The sequence below is a fragment of the Caretta caretta genome, chromosome 20, assembly GCF_965140235.1.
Source record: "Caretta caretta isolate rCarCar2 chromosome 20, rCarCar1.hap1, whole genome shotgun sequence".
Classification (NCBI taxonomy): domain Eukaryota; kingdom Metazoa; phylum Chordata; order Testudines; family Cheloniidae; genus Caretta; species Caretta caretta.
Window position 1 is genome coordinate 12,860,356 of NC_134225.1, and position 22,858 is coordinate 12,883,213.

The 22,858-nt window shown below is 46.2% G+C and overlaps 1 protein-coding gene across 1 annotated transcript; it reads left to right on the forward strand.

The window, feature by feature from the left end:
• Window positions 1–8,245: 8,245 nt before the first annotated feature.
• LOC142069711 (maestro heat-like repeat-containing protein family member 2B) lies at window positions 8,246–9,696 on the forward strand. Its single transcript, XM_075121776.1, has 3 exons — window positions 8,246–8,393; window positions 9,211–9,237; window positions 9,553–9,696. The coding sequence occupies exons 1-3, from the start codon at window positions 8,283–8,285 to the stop codon at window positions 9,694–9,696; spliced, it is 282 nt and encodes a 93-aa protein (XP_074977877.1). The 5' UTR covers window positions 8,246–8,282.
• The last annotated feature ends 13,162 nt before the right edge of the window (window positions 9,697–22,858 follow it).

The window sequence follows — 22,858 nt, forward strand, 5'->3', positions numbered from 1 at the left end:
ACCAAACAAGATAGTGTCTTTAAAAGACAGAGTGAGGGGGCACCAGACAGGTAGAGTGAGCTAATGGGGAGAGAGAGATGAGGTGATAGGTTAGGGAAGGGTCCGTGAGGAATCAAAGGAGAAGCTACATGGCAGGGAGGGATTCAGACAGCAGGATACTGGAGGTGGGGGAACGGAAAGAGCTCCGTACTGAACAGTCTCGCTCTTCTCTGCAGGTGTTATGGCCAAGGCTGCTGGAGTATGTGGTGCCAACTCAGTACACTGGTACTTTGAAGCCTCTTTGCAGATGCCTGAGGGAACTGGCTGAGAAAAAGCAGCGGGAAGGAGAAGCAGCTGCTTGCCTCGACTACAGTGGACGAGGTTTATAAGAGAAACTCTTTCATTTCTTCTCTCCAGGCACTATGAAATGAACAGGTTCAGTCTGCTCCAGTTCTCTCATCTGCAATCAGGAGGCTAAAATGGATGAGGGATGGTCTTGTGATTACAACACGGCCATGGGAGGGAGCTAGGAAATGTGGGTTCTGTTCCCAGCTCGCCACCAAAATTCGGATGTGACCTTGGGGAAATCACTTGATCTTTCTCTCTCAGCTTCCCCACTTGTGAAATGAAGGAGTAATTCATGCCAACCTCACAGAGGTGCTATGAGGTGGAATTCATACATGTTTGTAGAGCATTCTGAGATGCTCAGACTGAAAGCACTATGGCAATGCAAATTATTATCAGCTGTATTCAACATTGGTGGGCATGTTGGAAATGGATAGGTGAAGAACATCAGCAGGACTCTCTGCAAAGCCTGGCATAATTAACGCTATTCTGTTTCTTTCCCTAGTGCAACTCCCTACACCCCAGGGGCTGCTGGCGCGACTCCTGGTGAGTAGACCATGAGAATAGGTTTTCTGTGGAATGGGACAGTTAACTATACAAATTGGTTTTGTAGCTAGATGCTTGACTTAGGCTGAGGAATGTGTATGACTGAGTCTCTCTCTCTCTCCGGCCTCTCCTGAGACACACTGTCCTGCATCCTCCTACTAGCTAGAATGCTTTCTTCTTCAGGAAGGCACTGCAGTAGAAGCAACAACTCTCTTGGATTGTCTCCACAATGAGAGTCTCTGAACTATTCCCTCCCTCAGGAACAAACTGGTATTGTGCTGACAAAACTTAGCCGGTTCTTTCTCTCTCATTGACAGGTAGTAGCCTCATCCCCTTATGAAAGAGAAGGACACGGATGTGCTGCCTTGCAGTTACTAAAGGCCCTGCACCAAACTGTCCATGCAGCAGTGGGTGAGATGTGGGTAGTAAAGATCCCATCTCTGCTGCAGTACATTGAAGGTAAAGTGTTAGTTAGGAGGAGTGTGGTCCATGGAGAATAGAAGGGAAGCCAGAAAATGCAGCTTCGTATTGACGTGTGTTGTGCCATTCCTGTTGCAGTACGTGGGAACAGTGGGGAATTGAAATGGGGCTTCTAGGCCCACACTTTTCCTTCCTCTGGATAACTGTGAACCACTGAGGCCAATTCAAACAGGGCAGAATCAGGCCAGGAAGGTTTCAGCTGAATGGAAATTTCACAGCACTTTCCCCCACACCTTTGCTAGGTTATTTTTTGGGAAGGTCAATACGCATGAAGCTGGAGGTTAGTGAAAGATTTTGGGGTTACATAGAGAGTCTGATTTTGCAAACGGACTTTTTCTGAAAATTAAACCCCACGTTTACTTTCAAGGGGGATTCGATTAAAAAACCCATAAGAAACCTGCGCCATAAAAGCTAGGTTGGCCAGGTGGGTGCCCTAGGGAGAATCTAGGTATTGTGGGCCTAATAAGGTCTTTCACCAATTTTACAGTGGTATGACTCTATTGACCTCCATGGAAAAAACCCTTCAGTCAGCGCAGGCTGCATCTACACGATGGCGTTATGCCAGCAGAGCTCCAGTGACGTAGCTGCGCCTGTCTAATCTCTGGGGAGCAGGACAGACCCTAGGTGCAGCACAAGCCCGCTATGTTTCTCATGAACGTCGAACCCCCCCATGGACAAGCGGGTTTGATATTCCAAAAAAGATTTTAAAAAATGAGCTGTATCTTCCCTCCTTGCTGCAGCTGTACAGAGTCCCCAGCACTACACTGTGCCGACATTAAAGAAGGCTAGGTTAGAGCTGGACACTCAGAAACAGGGCCAGATTCTCAGCTGATGTAAATCAGTATAATTCCATTGACTTCAGTGAAGCTACACCGATTTACATCCAGTTCGGATCAAGTCCAGAATCTCTGATTCTGCAGGAAAAGTTTGTATTCCTACTAAACCCAGTCTTCTGATGTGCTGAAGAGTTTTGTGAGGTGCTCAGCACCCTCAGCTCCCATTCAAGTCAAGAGGAATTGGGAGTGCTCAGCATCTCACTCCTGGTGGGTTGACGGACCCTGAATAAAAATGCCAGCAGGGTACGTAACATCTGACGAAGTGAGCTGTAGCTCACGAAAGCTTACGCTCCAATAAATTTCTTAGTCTCTAAGGTGCCACAAGTCCTCCTTTTCTTTTTGCGGATACAGGCTGAGACGGCTGCTACTCTGAAACAGGACATTTTCTGTTGGTCCAACAAAGAACGTTGGCGCAGGTCCCTGTGACGGCGCAACGACTCACCCCTGCAGCGCCTCCTGCTGGCCATCTGGGAATTAGCTCTTTCCAGCACAGAGCACCCTCTGCAGGCCCGTGGCCCTCTCAGACCCCGGTGCCCTTTTTACCCAGGGTGCTGCGCCCTGGCAGTACCCCCTCAGTCTCTATGGGTCTCCCTTCTCTGGGGAACACCCAACCCTCTAATCCCCACCTTGCCTCAGTCTGGGCCCCTGCACCTTGGGGCAGGTTGCAGTGTAAGAGCCAGTCACCACAGGCAAGGGGGTTTGGGTCTGCTGCCTTTCCCTGCAACCCAGTACCCCTATGGGCCTTGGACCAGGCCCGATAGCCTGGGGAGTTGCCAGCCTAGAGCTTCCCTGCTGCTCTGGCCTTTCCCCAGCCCAGCCCAGCCCACCCTCATTCCCAGTACCCTTTCTGCAGGCAGGCCCTACTCCCTTCAAAACTAGAGAGAAAGACCTTCTCCTACTGGCCCACGGCCCTCTTATAAGGGCCAGCTGGGCCCTGATTACCCTGGCTACAGCTGTAGCTGCTTTCCCTGTCAGCCCAGCTCTTGTTAATCCCTTTCATAGATTCATAGATATCAAGGTCAGAAGGGACCATTATAATCATCTAGTCTGACCTCCTGCACAATGCAGGCCACAGAATCTCACCCACCCACTCCTGCGAAAAACCTCTCACCTCTTTCCCTCCTACAGCCCTCGCCCAGGGCTGTTTTAAGCCCCTCAGGACAGGAGCGGGGTGACTCTCCCAGAACCCAATAGGTACAGTTCCATTTTGCCTTGAAAGCCCAGGTATGTTCCAGCTTGGCAGACCAGGAGTTTTAGAAGGACTGATTGCAAAGGAGATACCTGGGATGACTCTTCTTGCTAATCTAGGTGACATTATTGTTTTGCCTCCTGCTTTATAGGAAACACAGAGAATTCCCTGGACCATGCACGGTGGGAGCACATGCTGCTTCAGGTAGAGGATGGCTTTCAGATGTATTGTCACAGTCCTCTCTTCCCCCTCCAAATATATCAGCTGGGGAAAAAATTAATGATAAATTATTCATTATAAGCAGAGCTGGTCAAACCATTTCATTTGCAACTTTTGTTCAATTAAAAATGGCCTTTGTATTTTCATGGGACATTTTCAAATTTTTCAGGGTTCTGTTTTTTTTTTTTTAACACACACACAAAAAAACCCCAAAACAAAATAACCCCAACCCAAATAGAAAATGTTTAGTTTTTTGAAACTGAAGCTGATGTTTTTTTTCCAGTTGCTTTGCTGTTTGTCTCCTTCCCCCTTCCCCCCTCCGCCCCCCTCCGCTTTTCAATCACAAAGTGGAAGAGGGGGATAAAGGCAAGGAAATGGGGAAAACAAAGAATTGAATAATGGTCATCTTTGATTTTGAAAAGCAAAATATTTTTGTGTTTTCTCTTTTCATTTGTATGCTGAAAAATCAAGAAAACAAAAAAATCCCACTTGTTTTGTGAAATGGCCTTACTATTGTTCAACCAGCTCTAGTTATAAATCCCTCTGTATTACCCCTGGGAACAACACAAAACTTAACCAGAAACCCAGCCTGCTAATGGTGCTAATGCATCACTGGGGGACGTCTAAAGGATTTTTTTTTTCTATTTGCCACTCAAAAGAAAACTTGCTCTGAGAAACCCAAAAAGGAAAAGAGACAAGACAAGGTTTGGTGTCTGTATCTCATGGAGAAGCCTTTGTGGTCAGAAAGAGCTCTTTACAGCCTCATGTAAATCCAGACAAGGAAGATTTTTATGGCGAGGGCTGAAAATGAAAGGAAAGGACCTAGTGACAAAGAAGCCCCAGAAGGTTTGGAGTTCCATTTGGGGTTGGATTACACTCTAGAATTTCCCATTCCAGATCCAGCCTCATTTGAAATTCTTTGGGCTCAAAAATCAACTAAGATTAGGTTCTCTTGTGAGGTTTCTGATATTTCCTGGCTGCTGTTCAAAAGTCGGGCCTGAAACAGCAAAGTGCTGAGAGTTCCTAACCTCTGGCTGACTTCAATGGGAGTTGAGGGTGTGACCCCGGGTCCTTTGGGTACCCACTGGCAGAGGCCACAGGAGTGCATAGGGTTCCCAGGATTCCCTGGATCTGATCTCTATATCATCAAAGGGTGTCATGTAAAGCCTTTCCTGGATGCCTGTGCCACACTGCATAATCCTCATAATCGTTGCACAGTGACTGGATGGATAATATCTAAGGCGTTATGGTTGTCTACTGAAATTGATGCTTTGAAGGTCTGTGTGTTGGGGCTGGTCACCAGAAGGTGATAAAGAAGTTTCTTTCAGGCAGAAGATGCTTAGCTGCTTGAATGGCTGTATGTAGACTGAGTAATTATTCACAGTGGATGCTAATCAATAGAGCAAAATTCTAATCAAGTGATTGCAAAGTCTCCAGAGGAGATTCGAGACAAGAAAAACAAACAAACAATAGGGGGTACCCTGTTTACAAGCGGACAATGGATGCTTGGAACTATATCTGGAGGTCCAGAGGTATCCTGCACCAGGTATCCTTCACCTATTGGACAAATTGCCAACTGGCTTGTCTTATGAATGGAGGATCACATTTGGTCTGGGTGTTTCCTGCTGGGAGAGAGATTTGGGGGAGCTATCCCTTGTGAGACAGGGGACTGTTTGGTTCTTTAAGTTGAAGCTCTAGAAGTGTGTTAGGATTTTATTTTTATGTAACCATTTGTGTACATTAATTATTCTTGCTGCTTCTCAAATCTCTGATCTTGGTGAATTAAACTCTACTTCTTTTCACTGTCAATGTATTGAAGTGTGTGAAATGGAGCGGTGATGCTGAGGTGAAACTGGTAAAGTGGTGTGTAGCAAACCTCTGAATTCTGTGAGTGTCCAGTGGAACAGGGGCTGGACATTCTGGGGATGTCCAGAGGGCGAGCGGTTGGAGTGTACTGATTGCTTATCTGTGGAAGGACAGTGGATCCTGGACGGGGTGAGAAGGGTGTGCTTGTGTTTCCTGTGACTGGCAGAGTCAGGAGCTGACACTTGGCAGGTACAGAGAAGGCTTCCTCATGCTAAGGGCAGGTGGTAGTGAGGTCCCTCACAACCCTGGGTACCTCGGGAGGTGTCATCAAGGGTCCATAGCACTTCAGAGAAGGTGCCTGGTCCTTCGTAGTCCAGGGCCCTTTGTTCAAAGTTGACTAGAGCCATCGTCCATCCACTGGAAAATCACTCCTCGATGGTCAGATGTCTTGGCTCCATCTCATTCTCCAATTCACTGTCCATCTGGGTTTGGGGACTGAGAGGAATCCTCAGGCAAAGGTTCAAGAACAAGAGGCAGAGGAAGTCTGGGTTGTCAATGTTTATAGTTCTCAATGGGGAAATAATCTTCCCAGGACACCTGAATATTGGAAAGTTTACAACAGAACAAGGAAGCAAAAACCAACCAACCAACCAAAACCCCAAACCCCACAACAGCCCCCACATTCTTGCAATTAACCATCTGCTTTAACTCTGGTTTTACACGCAGTTCCTAAGAACATCTCTGGAGATGATAGACGACAGTGCCTGGAGCAGCCAGATATCCCTTGAGTTGAGCTGGCAGATGGCCGGCTATGCCAGCCCCTCCAAAGAGAAGGTTTGTTCTCTGTTAAGGTTTAGTTTCTAGTTACTTTCCCCTGAAATTCTGATTGGAGGGCTGCATAAGGCTTCTCTCAAGGTTTCATTATTTGATATTTTATTCTGCGTATAAAATTTGTTTGTACTTATTCCCTGCTCTCTTGCCCCCCTGCCCTTCCAATATTTGCTTGGACAGGCTGCTTGTCTGTACTGCATTGTTGGTTCTCTGGCTGGGCTAGACGATGGGATGTTTCTGCAGCATGGGTGCTTGGACTTGGCTGTCTTGTTCCTTCCTGAGTGTTGCTGAGCTGAGTCTGCACTGACAGGCACGTTGTGTTCCTGATATCCCAGGGCTGGTCTCTTTCTTTCAGAGTTTCCTGTATAAGGCGCTAGGAACGTCCTTAGCAGCTTGTCAGGACCTGGTCCATGTTAAATCACAGATTCATACACTTCTGACGACAGCAGATTATATGGAAGCCCCTGAGAGACAGGTGAGGCCTCTGTCCCTCTCCCCATTTTACCAAGTAATCCCTGAATGCTCCCTGTGGGGCTCAGCTCTGAGTTGGCCTGGGACAGATGCCATTTTGCTTCCTAGCCTCTTGATTGCTATTTCACTCAGCGCCCGCTCCCCATGTGTCTCAGGCCTGATTGGCACTTTACACCACTTTGGGTGAAAGGAATGGACTCGTGGGCTCTATCAGACACCTGGTTCGATCCTAACCTGTATTTCTCTTGGGTGACAGGGAGTCGTCTCCATCCTCGCAGTCTGTGCTGCGAGCCACTTGGACCTCACCTTGAAGGCACTTCAGGAGTTTGGGGCTGCAATGAGCCAGGTTAAGATTTCTGGGTTCGTCAGCCGCCTGAAGGTAAAGGAGCCAGGGGGTTCTCTCAAACTTCCTCTCCCCCTAAAGCAGGGGCAGCAGCCCCACGGTAGTGTCTGCTCCGGTCAGCTAGCATTGTCCCCCAGTGTATGCGTTCCACGTGATGCCTGCCGTTAAGCAGACAGCAGCACGATGTGGAGCTGGGGTTCTCTCAAATGATTTTTACCGTCTGATGTCTCATGGCTTGAGCGCCCCTCCCATGCACAATGTGTGGGAACTACATCAGTTGCTTGCATGGAAAAGCATTGAAGGTATTTTTAGCTGTTTTTTATTCCAGGTTAGTAGCTGGAAATGAGGAGGTGTTGCAAGCAACATGTGGCTTACCAACCCGCTTTAGGTAGACCACCAGTGGTCTACGGATGACAATTAGGGAACCTCTGATTTAGAGCAGTGGTTCTCAACCTTTCCAGATTAGTGTCCCCCTTTCAGGAGTCTGATTTGTCTTGTGTCCCCCAAATTTCACCTCACTTAAAAACTACTTGCTTACAAAATAAGGCATAAAATTATAAAAGGGTCCTAGCACATTATTCCTGAAAAAAAGACTGCTTATTTTCCCATTTTTGCCCTAGAATTAGAAAATACATCAACTGGAATCTAAATATTGTACCTGCATTTCAGTGGGCAGTATATAGAGTAGTCTAAAAAAGCCATTGTATGAAATTTGAGTTAGTAACTTTGCAAGTGCTTTCTTTGTCGTCTGCTGTAAAACTAGGCAAATATCTAGATGAGTTGATATACCCCCTGGAAGACCCTTGCAGACCCTCAGGGGTACAGAAGTCCCCCTGGTTGAACACCACTGATCTAGAGGATAGAGCAGGAGACTAGGCCTCTGGGCTCCCATTGCTGGCTCTGCCATTTACTCACTGTGCAGCCTTAGGCAAGACATTTAGCGCCTGATCTTGTCCCCACCAGTGTCAATGACTAAGCTCCCATGTACTCCACTGCTGTCGGTTCAGCCTTTTCGGCTCTCTGGGTCAGAGTTACCCAGTAACTCTGGCGATGGGGCGGCGAGTTCTATGGGCTCATGGTGCCCGGGATCCAGCAGTATTCAAGGCTCGGGGGCCCGGCTCCACCAATGTTTGATTCATTCCAAGGCCAAATGAATCAGAAGAACTTGTCTCTAGTGATGTTTCCTATTGTCTAGGATTACCACCATGGGACAAGAGGCAAGACTCGCCGCACCCTGATGCTGACATACAGCAACGTGGCTGTCCATGCTCCAAAAGAGCAGCTTCTCTCCCGAGTAGAGGCAGACATCACAAGGAACATCATTCACCATTACAGAACCAGTTGTCAGGTAAGAGCCTTTGCATGACAACTGTGAGGGGCATTACCCTGAAGTTATAGAATTGTCTCTGAGTTTATAGAGAGAGGGCTTGTATTTTCTAAAACTCTCCTTTGAGCAATAATTTGTCACATAACTGAAATTTAAAACTGTAATGGATGGAGCGTGAGCTGTCACATGTTGTATCACTTTTGTTGCTCTTCTTTGTGTTTTCTCTAGTTTTTATATAGTCTTCTGAAATTCTGTCGAGCACAGCTACACAGTAATTCACATGGAGTCACACTCAGGCTATTCAGAATAACACTCTAACTCCCCTAATATGTATGTGTATCTAGCTCTATCTTTTGCTAGCCAAGAGAGAATGGTGCTAACTTGTATTTAGTTTCTTTGCTGTCACTCTGTTTCTTGGACTCACAACTTCCCTTCCCTCTTCTCTGTCGTCTTGTTTGTCTGTGTGCTCGTTATTTCTGTTCCCTAGGTGTCTGACTGCTGGTACTGACTCTCCTCTCAGTGCAACCTCGCCACGTCACTTTGCCATTCAGTTCTGCCCTGTCTAAGTGAGAATCTCATTTAGCCTTTGTCAAAAAAGTTGATCACAGTTGAACCAAACGGATATCTTCCAGAAGTTCACAAATGCAAATATTCCATAGGATGGCCCCTGATCTTGACCTCTGCAAAACACCCCCTCTGGATACGTTTCCTGCCTTTTGGAAGATTTAACAATCATGATTTCTCTCTGCTCCATATTCACCAGCCAGACCATTTTGAGGATGTGTGTTATGTGGGACTATAGACATTGCTAATAGCTGTTTTGCATTTTGTTTTTCAGGTGCTGGGCATCGCTCTTACAAACAAGGTAAATTCTAAATAATCTGCCCTCAGCTCTTGCCTTTTCTATCCACAAGTTGCTTGTTTAAATTGCACAGAGCTTGATTTCCTTGCTACAGTCCTGGCTGCTCTGGTGTAAGTGGCCCTGGATTTCTTTCATGAACCTGGGTTTTTTCTTCTTCTGAGGTGGGTGCAGAGCCAGGGTTCTCTGCCTTCTGGGGTCTGTGGACACCTCTCTCCTCTCCTGTGGCTAGATTTAATTCCTGATCTTTATCTTCTGGACTCTGGTTCTTCTCTCCGTTTCTCATCCACATCCTCTTGTTTCTCCTTCTGGATTATGTAGGACATGCACCTAAAATTAACCCTCATCCAGAATGTCACGGAGATTAGCTGTGCCATTTTGGAGACCAGAGACTCCCAGGAGTACGAATTCTCTTACAAACTGGAGCTCCTTGGCTACATGCTGGTGAGTGATGAGGAGCTTTGAGGACTGAAGTACAAAGGAGTTTGTTGTAATGTCATCAGACTGGGTTTCCAGGTAGATGTTGTTTTATCCATTGGCTGGGACTGTACCACTGCAGTCTCATGAGCTACCTGCACGGCACCCAGAATGCTGCTGGGTCCACTCTGAGCTTGGCAGGGATGCCGACCTATTGTGGGCTGTAAGTGGCAGGAATGGCTTGTGTCTGGGGAGTTATCTTTCTGTCCTCTGTATAGCCTGCAGATGGCCCTACGGTCCATTTCTGAGGCAGAGAGCCTGCCGAGCACGGTGTCTGTTTATTACAGGTCTGGCATATGGCCCTGTTTCAGGGTGTGAGAGGAAAGCCTCTCTGCCTTTCAAATCCATTTCCCATTTTTTTTTAATTTCCCTATTCGTGCATTTCAGGACTTCATTAAAAAGGAACCACTGGATTCTTTGGCATCTCCAGTTCGCTACAAGGCAATTCTTGCCATTAGACATCTGAGGTAGGCTATTTTCTGCCATATTTCCTGGCACTGTGACGTCGTCTTTGTTAGTTCATGAGTGCCAGGTTGGGAGCAGTTTGATGCCTGCCGGGTTTGGCTCACATGCTGCTCACCAGCAGAACTTTAGTTCTTGAGGGTTTGAATGTGTCCATTTGGAGGTTTGTGCTTGAAAGACACAAACTTGGAGGTTGTGGGGCATGCAGTCCAATGCAGGAGAGTTCAGATGGGGAGGGAGGTGTCTGGCTTGCTGGCAGGGGGAAGGAAGCTCTAGTGGGTTTCTCTAAAAAGGGGACTTGAAGCTTTAGCTTTACTTCTCAATGAGCCAATACTTAATAGAGGTGCAAAGAGGTGCTCAGCTGCAAAGTGAAGGGTTGTTTGCATTTGGGGTTTTAGATTGAGACAATCTCCAGTCATTGGACCCATTTCTTTTACTTGGAGCTGGTACTGAGTCTAATCCATGACTTTTCTCTCTCTCTCTTTCTTCTGCCAGCAAACTCAAACCATCTTTGACCTTGAAGGAAAACCGTGAGCTCCTTCATCAGTGTTTCAAAAGTTTGTTTCCCCTCCCTCCCCTGGAGAAGATGATGAAAGAGGAAGGTGAGACAGCAAAGGATGCTCTGCCTATACAGGTACGTGACAACAATTCTCCTCAGGCACCATCCACTGTATTTCTGCCCAGCAGGCACTGGGTGATGGCAGTCACACATGGCCTCCCTGGCAAGGTTATGGTTAGCTTTCCCCAGCCCCCAGTCGCCCCCCCCCCCCCCCCACACACAAATTATCTGTGCTGAGCCTCACTCCTTCCCTTCTGGTTTCAGTCACTGTACGTAGAGTCCTTGGAAGCCCTTGGCAAGCTAATGAAGACTTTGCTGGAGGAAGAACCAACCGCACACTGGTTCCAGGAAATGTTTCAAGTGAGTAGACCATTGAACCATGGTGAAGATTGTTTGTTTGTTTGTTTGTTGTTGTGTTACTGCAGGGAAGAGTCAGAGATTTAGGGGGTCAAGCTTCAGTTGTGGAGGAATTTTCCACAATGGAGTGAATTGTCGGGGGAAAAAGCACCAAATTCTTCCTGGGATAAGCAGGCATGTGCCCTGCTGAAATCCACAGAAGCTATGCCATTTTATACCAGGGCTGGATTGGGACCAACTTCTTACAATGTAGTTGACACTACTTGGACCGGCAAGAAAATCACCACTGCAGTAGCCAAATCCAAGAGAACCAGTTGAAACTGATCACTTCTTCAAAGAGGAATTCATTCATATTGAGTTAAGCCCTGTGTATGGAAACTCATCCAGAGGAGACTTCCTGTTCCTCAGACATGAACAGAATATCTTGAAGAGCTGGGGAGTTTGATGCACCTTCAGTATAAAAATGAAGTTCTAAAAGGAGCTGGGCTGGGGCGGGGACTTCTCTGCTCTTCTTCAAATTAATAAAAAGAAACGCTCCTCTCTGTCATTTGGCCACTCAACGTGGGAGAAGTTGCCCAGGAAACAGAACACAGCAGCAGACATCAAACAGCATGCAATGTGGTAGACAGCTCCCATCAGACAGTCTACAGGAGACATCACGTACACAGGCCCAGGTTCATCTCTCATGTAACTCCTTTGTCTTCAATCACTCAGAGGTGAATCTGGTCCCTGGGACTTCCATTAGACATGTAATTCCTTCGCTCCATGGAGGTCGGGTACTTTGGAGAGGGATTTTAGTGACAATTAAACCTGTTTAAGAGGAACTTTTGGGAGGGATTTTCTGGTACTAACTCTGTCCATTCCCCTGCTCTACCAACAGCTACTAGAGACATGGCTCCATTCAGAGAAGGAGTGGGAGAGAGAAAGGGCCTTGCAGGCCACCATCCAGCTGCTGACTGCCTATCAAGAGACAGTTCATAGCACAGTGAGTATAGCCTTCCTCTTCCTTGAGCTGACTTCCCTGCTTCTATCCGATCTGACACTCAACACAAATGCATGAAAAAAGCTTCCAGGGCAGCAGCTGGGATCTCAAAGTGACTAAGATCCCTCTGCTTCCATAAGAGAGAGGTTTACACAACAATGCTGTGACCACACTCCGGGCAGACTGCAAGAAGTAGAGGGCAGACGATCCCCCAAACTGATGGCTGATTCTAGAATTACATGCACCAAGTCAACAGCAAAAGAACTTCCACCCTAGTTTACAAAATGCCAAACACGGTCCCCTTTTGGCATTCCAGACCTAGGCTCCCATCTAAACACCCCGGTCTAATATAGTGAGGGGTTACTGAAAACCTGATTCACCATATGTGAGGTTCACCCATCATAAAGGACCAGATGCTTATCCCCAGGTCAAGGTGAATCTCAGGTCTTTCCCAAATAGCATGCTGCCAGCCAATCCTTAATAACGAAATTGAAGATTTCTTCTTAAAAGAAAGAAGAGAGTTACAAATGGTGAAAAGATCAATATCCATACAAGTGACTGTCAATGTTCATAGTTCAGGATCACAACAGTGATGGAATAAACTGCTGGCTTGTACAAGTCTCTCTGGAATCATCCCAACAGATCAGAATCCAAAGGCAGCTTAGATGTAAAGACTGTTAGTTTTTCCATGCATTTTCCAGGTTCTTTCAAATGATGATTTGGAAGCTCTCTGTCCTATGGCTTACACTTTCCCTGTTCAAAGTTTCAGCAGACTAGAGAAGACAGGATGAGGCCCGAGCCTTCTCTTTTCTAGCTATTCTAGCAGGCTGACAAGCCTACCTCACAAAAATGGTTACAGCAGGACCTTCCCCTGAGAAAGACTAGGCAATGCAGATCGCCTCCTGTACTTTGCTTTGAAGCTAATCTTCTATTTCCTGTGCATACACAGTAAACTAGTTACTCATTCGCATAAGGTGATTAGCCGTTCTTTCATTATAACACAGAGAGTTAAGCTGAAGACAATGTAGAAATTATTAGTTTCCTGCAGTATCTTACATCTTTGATTTTAAGGTTAACTGAACACCTTGCACACATAATGAAGACCTGAAAGGGAATGAGCATCGACAAGCTAATTTGGTTACATTGTGAAACTTCTAACCGCGTATAGATCAACACAGACAAATAGACTTAGCATCTATTGTTCATTTTTGAATGAGTTGAGGATTGCTAGTCTAATCCATCTCTTTGAAATTCACATGCAAGTGAATGATACAGTGGAAGTGCCTCTTGTTAAGTTATTATGGGTCATACACAGGTTGCCTGGTCTGCCAGTGTCACAAATGCATTCTTGGTTCTTATGCTCCCAGGGTGGTGAAGGAAAATTTCTATTTAACCAGCTAAGAACATAAAACATAAGAATGGCTAACCTGCCTCCCGCAAAAGAATGGTTCATCTGGCCCAGTATCCTGTCTTCTGACTGCATTGTGTGAAGATATGCTTCCTTTGGTTTGTTTTAAACCTGCTGCCTATTAATTTCATTGGGGGACCCCTCGGTCTTGTGTTAGGTGAAGGGCTAAATAACACTTCCTTATTGACTTTCTCTACACCAGTCATGATTTTATAGACCTCTAGCATATTCCCTCTGAGTCGTCTCTTTTCCAAGTTGAAACGTCGCTCTTTTTTTAATCTCCCTTGGGTGAGAAGTTATCCCATAGGCCTAATTTTTGTTGCTCTTCTCCGTATTTCTTCCCATTCTAACACATCTTCTTTGAGATGAGATGACCAAAACTGCACGCAGTATTCAAGGTGTGGGGGTCCTGTAGATTCCTATCGTGGCATAATGATATTTGCTGTCTTCTTATCGATCCCTTTCCTAAGGGTTCCTAACATGTTGTTAGCTTTTTTGACTGCATGTTGAGCGGATGCTTTCAGAGAACTGTACACAATGACTCTGAGGTCTCTTTCTTGAGTGATAACAGCTAATTTAGACCCCATCCATTTCTATGTACAATTGGGATTATGTTTTCCAATGTGCATTACCCAGTACAGTACAGGAATCAGGGGCACAATGTTACCAGATGTGCCTGTTACTTTGGGGTAGGCTCATTGATTAGGGTTACTCTTCTTGGGGGGGGGGGTGTCTGTAATTCTATGAATGTGCTGCTTATGTCACTTGTGTGTTCATATGGAGCTCTACTCCTTCCTTCTGCAAGTGCCCTCCCAATGGAGCTACCCTGCAGGACCTCGGTTCCCCAGGGCTGGGTTCCTCCAGCCCTAGAACTAGATGAACACGCACGCACGTACGCTCACACTAGCAGAGCAAGTCTGAGCGGACCAGGTCAATCAGCACTCTCCAGCTGATCCTCTCATATGTCCCTGTACTCAATGGGCTGGGTTAAGCAGCACTTTCAGCTGCTCCCCTCTTATGTGCCCCAAGTTTAACACATCCCTATCCCACTTCCACATTACAATTGTACTGGTAGTAACCCACTTCATGAGCAAACCCCACAGTATTTTTGGGCGCTACCGGGACCTTTAGCTTAGGTAAAAGAAGGGTTGCTGCAGAGTAAATGGGGGAAGCGGAAAATACAGAGTAAAATTTGGAGAGCGAGAGAGAGGGAGAGAGAAGCAACCAGCTGAACCTTAAAAGTTATTTATTGAATAATAGTGATAATTACACAAGGAGGGCTAAACAAACATAATGGTTACATTTGAAAGGTTAATACCTGAGGAAGAAAAGAAAACGGAGGGGCGAGGGGGGGGGAATCTCATCCACTCCATGAGGCTTGAACTGGGTGGGGTTTCCAGGTAATGGTGGTAGCTCAGGGTCCTGAGTGCTGGAGACAGGCAGAGCCCCCAGCACAATCAGTCAGGAGATGGAATCCCAGTGGAACTGATGCAGAGTTTGGGTCTATACATCAGAACCCTTACTTGGGCATAGGTAGGGGGTTTTGTCGAGAAAATACAATGGTTCAAGGGAGAACACTAGATTTGTTTATGGGTAAACTAATGGGTTTTCAAGGGTTTTCTTTAGGCTAGACAATAGGAGCTGATCACTCTTGGCTATGGGTGGTGGTTTTTTCCAGGGAGCTCACAAGGCAACTAGGCTGCTTCAGTATTTTAGGATAATAAAGATTTATTACTAGAATTGGTCTGATAATTGCTGAGCTAGGTGTGTGCAGGCATAGGTTCATTAGCATCTGGAGCAGGGATTCCCATGATGCAATGCGTCCCTGCTTTTCTGATCCCAGAGTTCAGTGCGGTTCTCTGTTCCTCATTCTTCATGCTAATTCCTATCCCATCTTTCATGCAGATGAGGCTAGGGGAGTTGTCTCTGTTCTTCATTCTGTATGCACATGGAGATGTCTTAATCTTGTCACCCTTCTCAGGAGGGGTGTAGGTGTGTCTCCCAACACCCTTCATTGTTCTCTGCAAGCCTTTTCTCTGATGGGTTTTGGTTCAAACAGAGACTGGTGGGGACGGGGGGTGTCTTTCATGAGTCAGACAGGCTAGATACTGTGCCCTGGTTCCCCAAAAACACAGAGCTGACTGGTCTGAACAATAAGGATGGCAAGTGAAGTCTAGTCCAACTGGAGACCATTCATTCTTCGTTCTTTGTTCTTTTTTCATTAGACTCAGGGAACTTTTGATCAGTTTGGATCTCTGATTGGACTAATAGCACCATACAGCTGTGATTCGCTGGCCACGTCCCGTCAGTGGGTGGTTGACTGTATCAGCTGCCTTCTCTGTATACAAGGTGAGGAGACCATTAGCAGGTATAAGGAATTCTTCACCTTCTTTCACTGTTGTAATGTCCATTTGTCTGCCTATCTAGTTCTTTCTGTCCTGTCTGTTGTTGCTTAGATAACAGAATGGTGGGCATCTTGTAAATACCTCATTAGAAGAGAAGATTCTGATGTGTAAAGAGCCTAGCACACTTTTGGGAACTGTACAACTAATAAATGGTCTGCATACAGGTAGATAAGGGCTAAATTCCTTCGGGCTTGTCTACACTTGGGACAGGAAGGAAAGTTAATCCAAATGAACTAAAGGTGTACATTTCAAGTGCATGAGGTAAATGGCATTAAACACATGTGTGGATGCTCTGATTCTGAATTAAAATGGGCCTTATTAATTGTAGTGAATTCCATGAATGAAACTAACCTGAATGAAGGCCACTTTAATTCTAAATAAGTGTGTCCCCACAGGTGTTGAATGAAGTTTAACTAATGCATTTTGAAAATGAATGGGGATTAGCTTTCTTGAATATCTCCATGGAGACAAGCCCTGGGTACTAAACATTTTCATTCTCTTTACCCTGCCACTGGCTGGATTGGAGGGGTTTCCTGGAATAATTCTGTAAACAAAAAGTTCTTCCAGCAGCCCTCTGTCATGAGCATTCCAAGCTATTGGAGTAAGTAGAGGCCATTTTTCCCCTTTGTGAAAGAGTAGGATATTCTTTTCACCTAATGGTTAGATGTTAAGGGATAGAGCTTGGTTATCGTTTAAGGCCATTTCCAATGAGGGTGACCAGACAGCAAATGTGAAACCTTGGGACAGGGGGTGGGGGATAAGAGGAGTCTATCTAAGAAAAAGACCCCAAAATGGGGACTGTCCCTATAAAATCGGGACCCTTGGTCATCCTATTTCCAATGATTCTTAATCAGTCCTAAAAACAGTGTTGGTGATTCAGAAACAGAATAAGGGACTCCAACCTTTGAATGTACAACATAGTAATCCCAGCATTGTTTAGAAGTGACTGATGATGAGCCTGGGTTTCTTGCCAAAGTTTTTTGTCTATCCCCGTCTCTTTTACAAGGAGAGTTTTGGTGGAGGGATTCACCTCTAAACTGGAACCTCTGATCTACCTGCATGAGTTGTACTTGAATAGGAGCTTAGATGTAAATAGTGAGAGCAGAGAGACTACTGAAACCAGACACACACACAAAGCTGCTCCAAGCTGAATACAGTGCTTGTTCAATCCTGGATCATTCACAATAACATACCACTACTGTTAACGTTCAGACATTTTAGGGTGTAATCCCGACTCCATTCCAGTCAACAGGAGTTTTGCCATTGACTTCAGTGGGACCAAGATTTTACACTATGCTGATGACAACATAGCACATGGATCCTCCCGTATGAAGATCCATGCAGTAGGGATTCAGTTTCCTTAATCGTTTCAGTACTTTTTCTCCTTTTCTCCACTCCAGGCCAGTCCATAAACCTGGGCTCAGCAGAGGAGGAGCTGAGATGTCTCCGTGAAGCACTAACAGCTCCAGACCCCGAGACTCTGTTTCAGGCATCTTCCAAAATGGCCAGGGTAACTGACTCAAAAAGCTTGTGCGGATGTGCGAGTGACCGGGCACCGTTCATTTGACATTTGCTCTTTCATGATGCCTTTCCGTACTCGGAGCGAGCTGTGGGAGCGGGGCATTGGCTGCTAGTAACCAGCAAGATGCTTTTCATAGATGTGTGCTCTGAATGCCACGTAAAAACCAGATTCCACAGAACGTTGCACGCCCATGAAAATGCGCACGCGGATGCACACGCATGTACCTATCCAGCAGGGCCGGCTCTTGCTTTCTCACTGATCCAGATCAGTGAAGCACAAAAAATAATGAAATAAAAGAACCCCCATGCCGCCCTAAGATTGGCCGGAACACCGCCCCTTGCAATCTGCCGCCTCAAGCAGGAGCTTCCTCGGCGGGTGCCTGGAGCCGGCCCTGCCATCCAGCCATCCAGGAGAAAAACTGTGTTAGTGGAACATCAAGCTGAGAAACCACCCAGGATTCATTCCGTCACCTTGTGGGTTTGCCTTCGCCGATATCTGTGTGCATGCCTCTCTTGACTGACTTCTATATGTTGTAAAAAGATGCAGTGTATGTAAGAGACTACAAAGGGAAACTTACCTCCTGCATATCCAGTACAATGTTGTGCTAACTATGCAACAGTCTTTGCCTCTAACCTGACATCATTAGTGTAGAATACAAAAATGTAGTCTATAGACTAGAGAGAGAATTGTAATCCCAAATGGCGAGCTAGACAGGAGGCTAATTCACCATTTGCTGATGCAGGTATATCTTTTTTTCCATTTTTAAAAGTGCTGGAGCCAAACATCATTGCGGTCTCTCCTGTTTTTGATTTGTTCCCAGGTTGTTAGTGAGTACTTTCCCTCCGAACAGGCCACAGACTTTATTGCGGCCACATTGGGTGGTCTGCTGTCTGCTAGCCCCACCTGTGCCACGGCAGCTGGACTATGGATGAAGATCATCCTGAAGGAGCGTGGAGATGCCATGCTGGACAAGGTAAAACTGGGAACTGGAGAGCTTTTCTGCCTAAACTCTAGGCTTTTTGATCTTTGCCCTCATGTGTAAGGAAGAAAAATCTTGCTGTTTCTCCCCCTCGGACATAGAGTCGATTCCATCTCTGTTCCTACCCTAAGATAGGCAATGGCAGAATCAAGAGCAGTAGACCGAGATAATCCAAGGGAAAAGGAAGATGGTTGGTTCTTTATTGGTCTAGCTTGTTGCCACAGTATTCAGCCAAGAAAGGCTTGAGAAAACAGACTCGAGGGAAAATACAAGAAGACAGAATGACTGGCACTTGGAGGCCTCCAGGTATTAGGAGGCCTATGGCTAAGGGCTACATGGATTAAAAAGAGCACTGGGCTATTGCCACCCTCTTGCCAGGTTTCTGAGCCTGGCCTCCAGCCCGAGCAGGAACAGCTCCACTTTTAGCCCCATCGTGCAAGCCCCCCAGGCCCAGGTTGACCTGAGCTCTGACACTCACTGCTGTGGGATTTTTTTGCTGTGTAGACCTACCCTTTAAGAAGAGAAGGAAGGAGGGAGAAAACTCTAGTGTCTTTGGGATCCACTATTTATATGCCTTATTCTGGAGCCCAGTGCATTAGGGCTAGATGAAAGGAGCACTCCACAAATCTTCTAACAAGGCTGGTGAAAGGCCCCAGGACAGGGAACCCTCGCAGCAGAACTGCCGTGTTTGCACAGTGTTTTGAAGATGTGAAGGGCTAGGAATGAATATGAGAGGTAGTCCCCTGTTCATAGTCCCAGGCATTTACACACTGTCTTTAAAGCACTTGCATATTTTGTGCTTGTGGTTGTTGATGAGCTCTGCATTCTTTGAGGCAAATGGTCAGATTTGGCTGCTTAAATCACACCTGAAAAAATCTGGGCAAGCAAAGCTGCCTTTTGTGCATGTGAACTGGTTTATGTAATGCATAGCTGGGCACCACCACATTAAATTACCTGGTATGTCTGTGTGTGTGTCAGTGTTAATTTTTACAGCCGTGTGTGGGCACTTTGTGTGGGCTCAAGTTACGCAGACGTATTTGAACATTTGCTTCTTGAAGTGAGGCATTTCTAAAAAAGCAGCAAATGGCTAAATAAAGGTTTTGATTCTGTAGAGTGAATGGAGAGAAAGAAAAAGGGACATTTCTTTCTGGTTTTGTTCCTTCCAGGTGCCAGATATCCTGGCTATACTATATCGCCACATGCCTACGATCCAGGAGGGCAGCTTGAGGCAGTTCCTGGTGGAGGCAGTGTCCATTCTAGCTCACCATCACCAAGAGGCAGTGATCTCCAGCCTCCTCAGCAAACGTCTGCCGATGGACAGGTATATACCGCTACCTATTGCATTCATCTTGGTAAAACATGGATCCCACAGCTGTACTAGGAGATGTAGGGCTTCATTTAAGCCACAAACAGTTTGGGATCATTCCTAAGGGTTAATAGCCTGGCTCTTTCTGCAGGAAGGTCCAAGAACATGTTAAGGTGGGGTGCGGAGAGAAATTAAGTGTCATTCTGTTTCCATTCATGGATAGCTGCTTTGACATCCTAAAGATCTATCTTTACTGGTATAACTGGAGTGTATTGTTGGAAACATCTACCTCTCTAGACGCCTGAATTGAGCTCACTCTGGAAATGAGCAGTGGCTGTTGGTTTCCTGGTAGCATGACAGCTTCAGGTGCAAATCCCTGGCTGATTGCAAAGACTAGGGCCAATATTATCATCAGACGTCTGCTTGGTATCAGTGAGGGTGTGGCACTAGAGCAGAGTTGCCATCCTTGGTACTTAAAAGTGGACTGGAAGCAGATCCATCATTTCATTTCAAGATCCCTAACTGAGGTATCAGTTATCAGTGCTGGAATCTAAGACCATAAGAACAGCCATACTGGGTCAGACCAAAAGGCCATCTAGCCCAGTAGTCTGTCTTGCGACCGTGACCAGTGCCACATGCCCCAGAGGAAATGAACACAACAGGTCATTGTCAAGTGATCCATCCCCTGTTGCCCAGTCCCAGCTTCTGGCAAAGAGATGGTAGGGACGCCATTTGTGAAGGGGACCTAGGATGGCCAAGAACATTCGTTCTCATAGTTGTATGTCCATCTAGTAGGAATCTGGCTTTTCTTTCATCCACTTGCCTTCCAAACCCTAGATCTTTGGGAGCCACATGCTCATGATTCCATATTGACTGGGAAGTGGAGAAAACAGGAAGTGAGGTTGGCGCTCTGTGTCCTGTCCTTCTGAAGTCTAGGATTAATGGTTAGGCTGCAGGAGGACTAGGTCACTTAACTTAGTTCTGTAACTGGAAACTCAATATTTAAACATGAGGAGCATTAAAGGAGGACAGGACTCCTAACTCTCTCATCATAGGCAAGGAGAACATTTGGTCTTTGCTAAAATATGACACATTCAGGGTGAGCCACAAAAGTGTCCAGGGCTCACCTGTAACTTCTGTTAAACTGCAGTGACACCGCTGAGCAGTGGAGATCTCTGGGGGGAGACCCCTTGCTTGCCACTCAAGTCCTACGAGCCCTAATAGAGAAGATAAAGACTCCAACAAGAACAGAAGGCAGCATCACCTCAGAGACCGAAATTGACAGGCATTTGGCAGCTGCTGAACCTCTCTTAGTAAGTTAGATGGCAGACACGTCTTTCAGGCTTTCCTGTGCCCTGCGATAATCCTGCTGATGGAAAGCTGGAAGTGTGGTATAATATTGCTGTGTGGGCACTTCTCCACTGATGGACTGTTTCCCTGAGTCCAGCCTCTGCTGCAGTTTTAGATACGTTACTGATTTACTTAATACTATCTGGCCATTAGAAAGTCTTTGGAGCAGGTTTCTTTGCAAATCTTCCTTTGGACTCACAGCATGCCTTGGGAGGTCATACACATTTGTACAGATGTGGGAAAGTGAGCCACGAGTTAAGCAAGTTGCTCGCTGTCATTCAAGTTACTGGCAGAAGGGAGAATTTCGTACAGCAGATATCAGACGGGGAGAGAGGGTGTGATGGTGTTGGGAAGAGATCTCCTTTTTTACCATGCTCTCCTTTCAGGCAACATGTGCCATCTTTGAGGTGGTGTCAGCCCTGCAGTCGAGCAAAGCTGTGCGGGAACTGTTCCCAGAGTTGTTTCCTGTTCTCCTGCAGCAGGTCAGCCAAACCCTTGGACAAAAGCTGCCTTTGCCAACGAGAAGCAGCCCGAGAGAAATCCGAAAAGGGCTACAACTTCCTGAGGGCAACCCTTGCCGGTAATTAGAAGGAAGGGAGAGAAACCAAGAGAATTCCAGGAGAGTTGTGTGACGCTCCCCAGGAGTTCCCAGGGTTACGAGGCACCTTACCACCACGTGCCCTTCGAGTGAGGAAGTCTTGTCTGTGCCTGCTGTGGGTCAGTTCCCTGAAACTACCAGGCTCTGGCAAAACAAACACTGCCACCCAGGCCTCCTCAGACCTCAGTCTCTTTGTACAGGTTAATGACAGGCACACACCCACCCCCGAGTCCTCTGACCATTCCGTATGGTGTCCAGCCCTTTATCCACTGAACTCCCACAGAATTGTCAGGCCTGCTGTTCCCAATGGAACAGTACACACCCGTTTATTACTTCTACTTTAGACTCTGTACTCGATACTTAGACTCTGTACTGCAAAACACACAGCACTTAGATATATTTCTAGTGAAAACAAGAAGGGAGATTATCAAAGAACAGAGATTCCAGTGACCGTCAGTAAGAATGCAAGCAAAAAATGGTTCCATTTCAAATGAAATCATAACCTGCTCCTAGAAATTAAACTTAACCAACAGGTTAACCTCCTGTCTAAAGATGTTTCTCACCCAAAGTTCTCAACCAAGCCTGATCGCGACCCCTCTTTCATGAAGCAAACTCGCGGTCCATCTACTTCCTTAGTGAAAGATGTCCCCCAAATAGACTAGAGCAAACCTTTGATGTGTACCCCAAAATTGGGTCCCCACCCCCTGTCTACTTCCTGCTACTTTTCTTTCTTTAAAGTTCTCACAGTCCTTCTCAACTGAATGTACATTAAGCATGTAGGGTTCACATGTAAACAAACAGATGGATAAACATTTCTTGCCTGAAAGAAAACCATTTTGTCACCTTTCCTGGTGACTAGTCCCAAGACACAGATCCTAAGAATGTAATTTTCAGTGCATATCCATGACTCTTTACACAGCATCTGTACATGCGTTTCACAATGATATTGGTGACATGGGCTTTTATTTGAGACTCATGGGGCAATCTTTTAGTGAACTAGAATGTACGTACCAGGCCCCTCGGCACCCACTCTGTGCCCCTCGCCAGTTAACACGAAGATTCCTGAGTCCTCAGTTGACTTCAGCTCTGGTAGCACATTAATGTACATTTCCCACCAATCTCACAACATGATTAGTTTCTCTTCTGGTTGTGTTTCTTTATTTCGTGCCAACAAGGTGCTCAAATTACAGACTTCATGGTTTTATAATGTCTCTGAATTTTC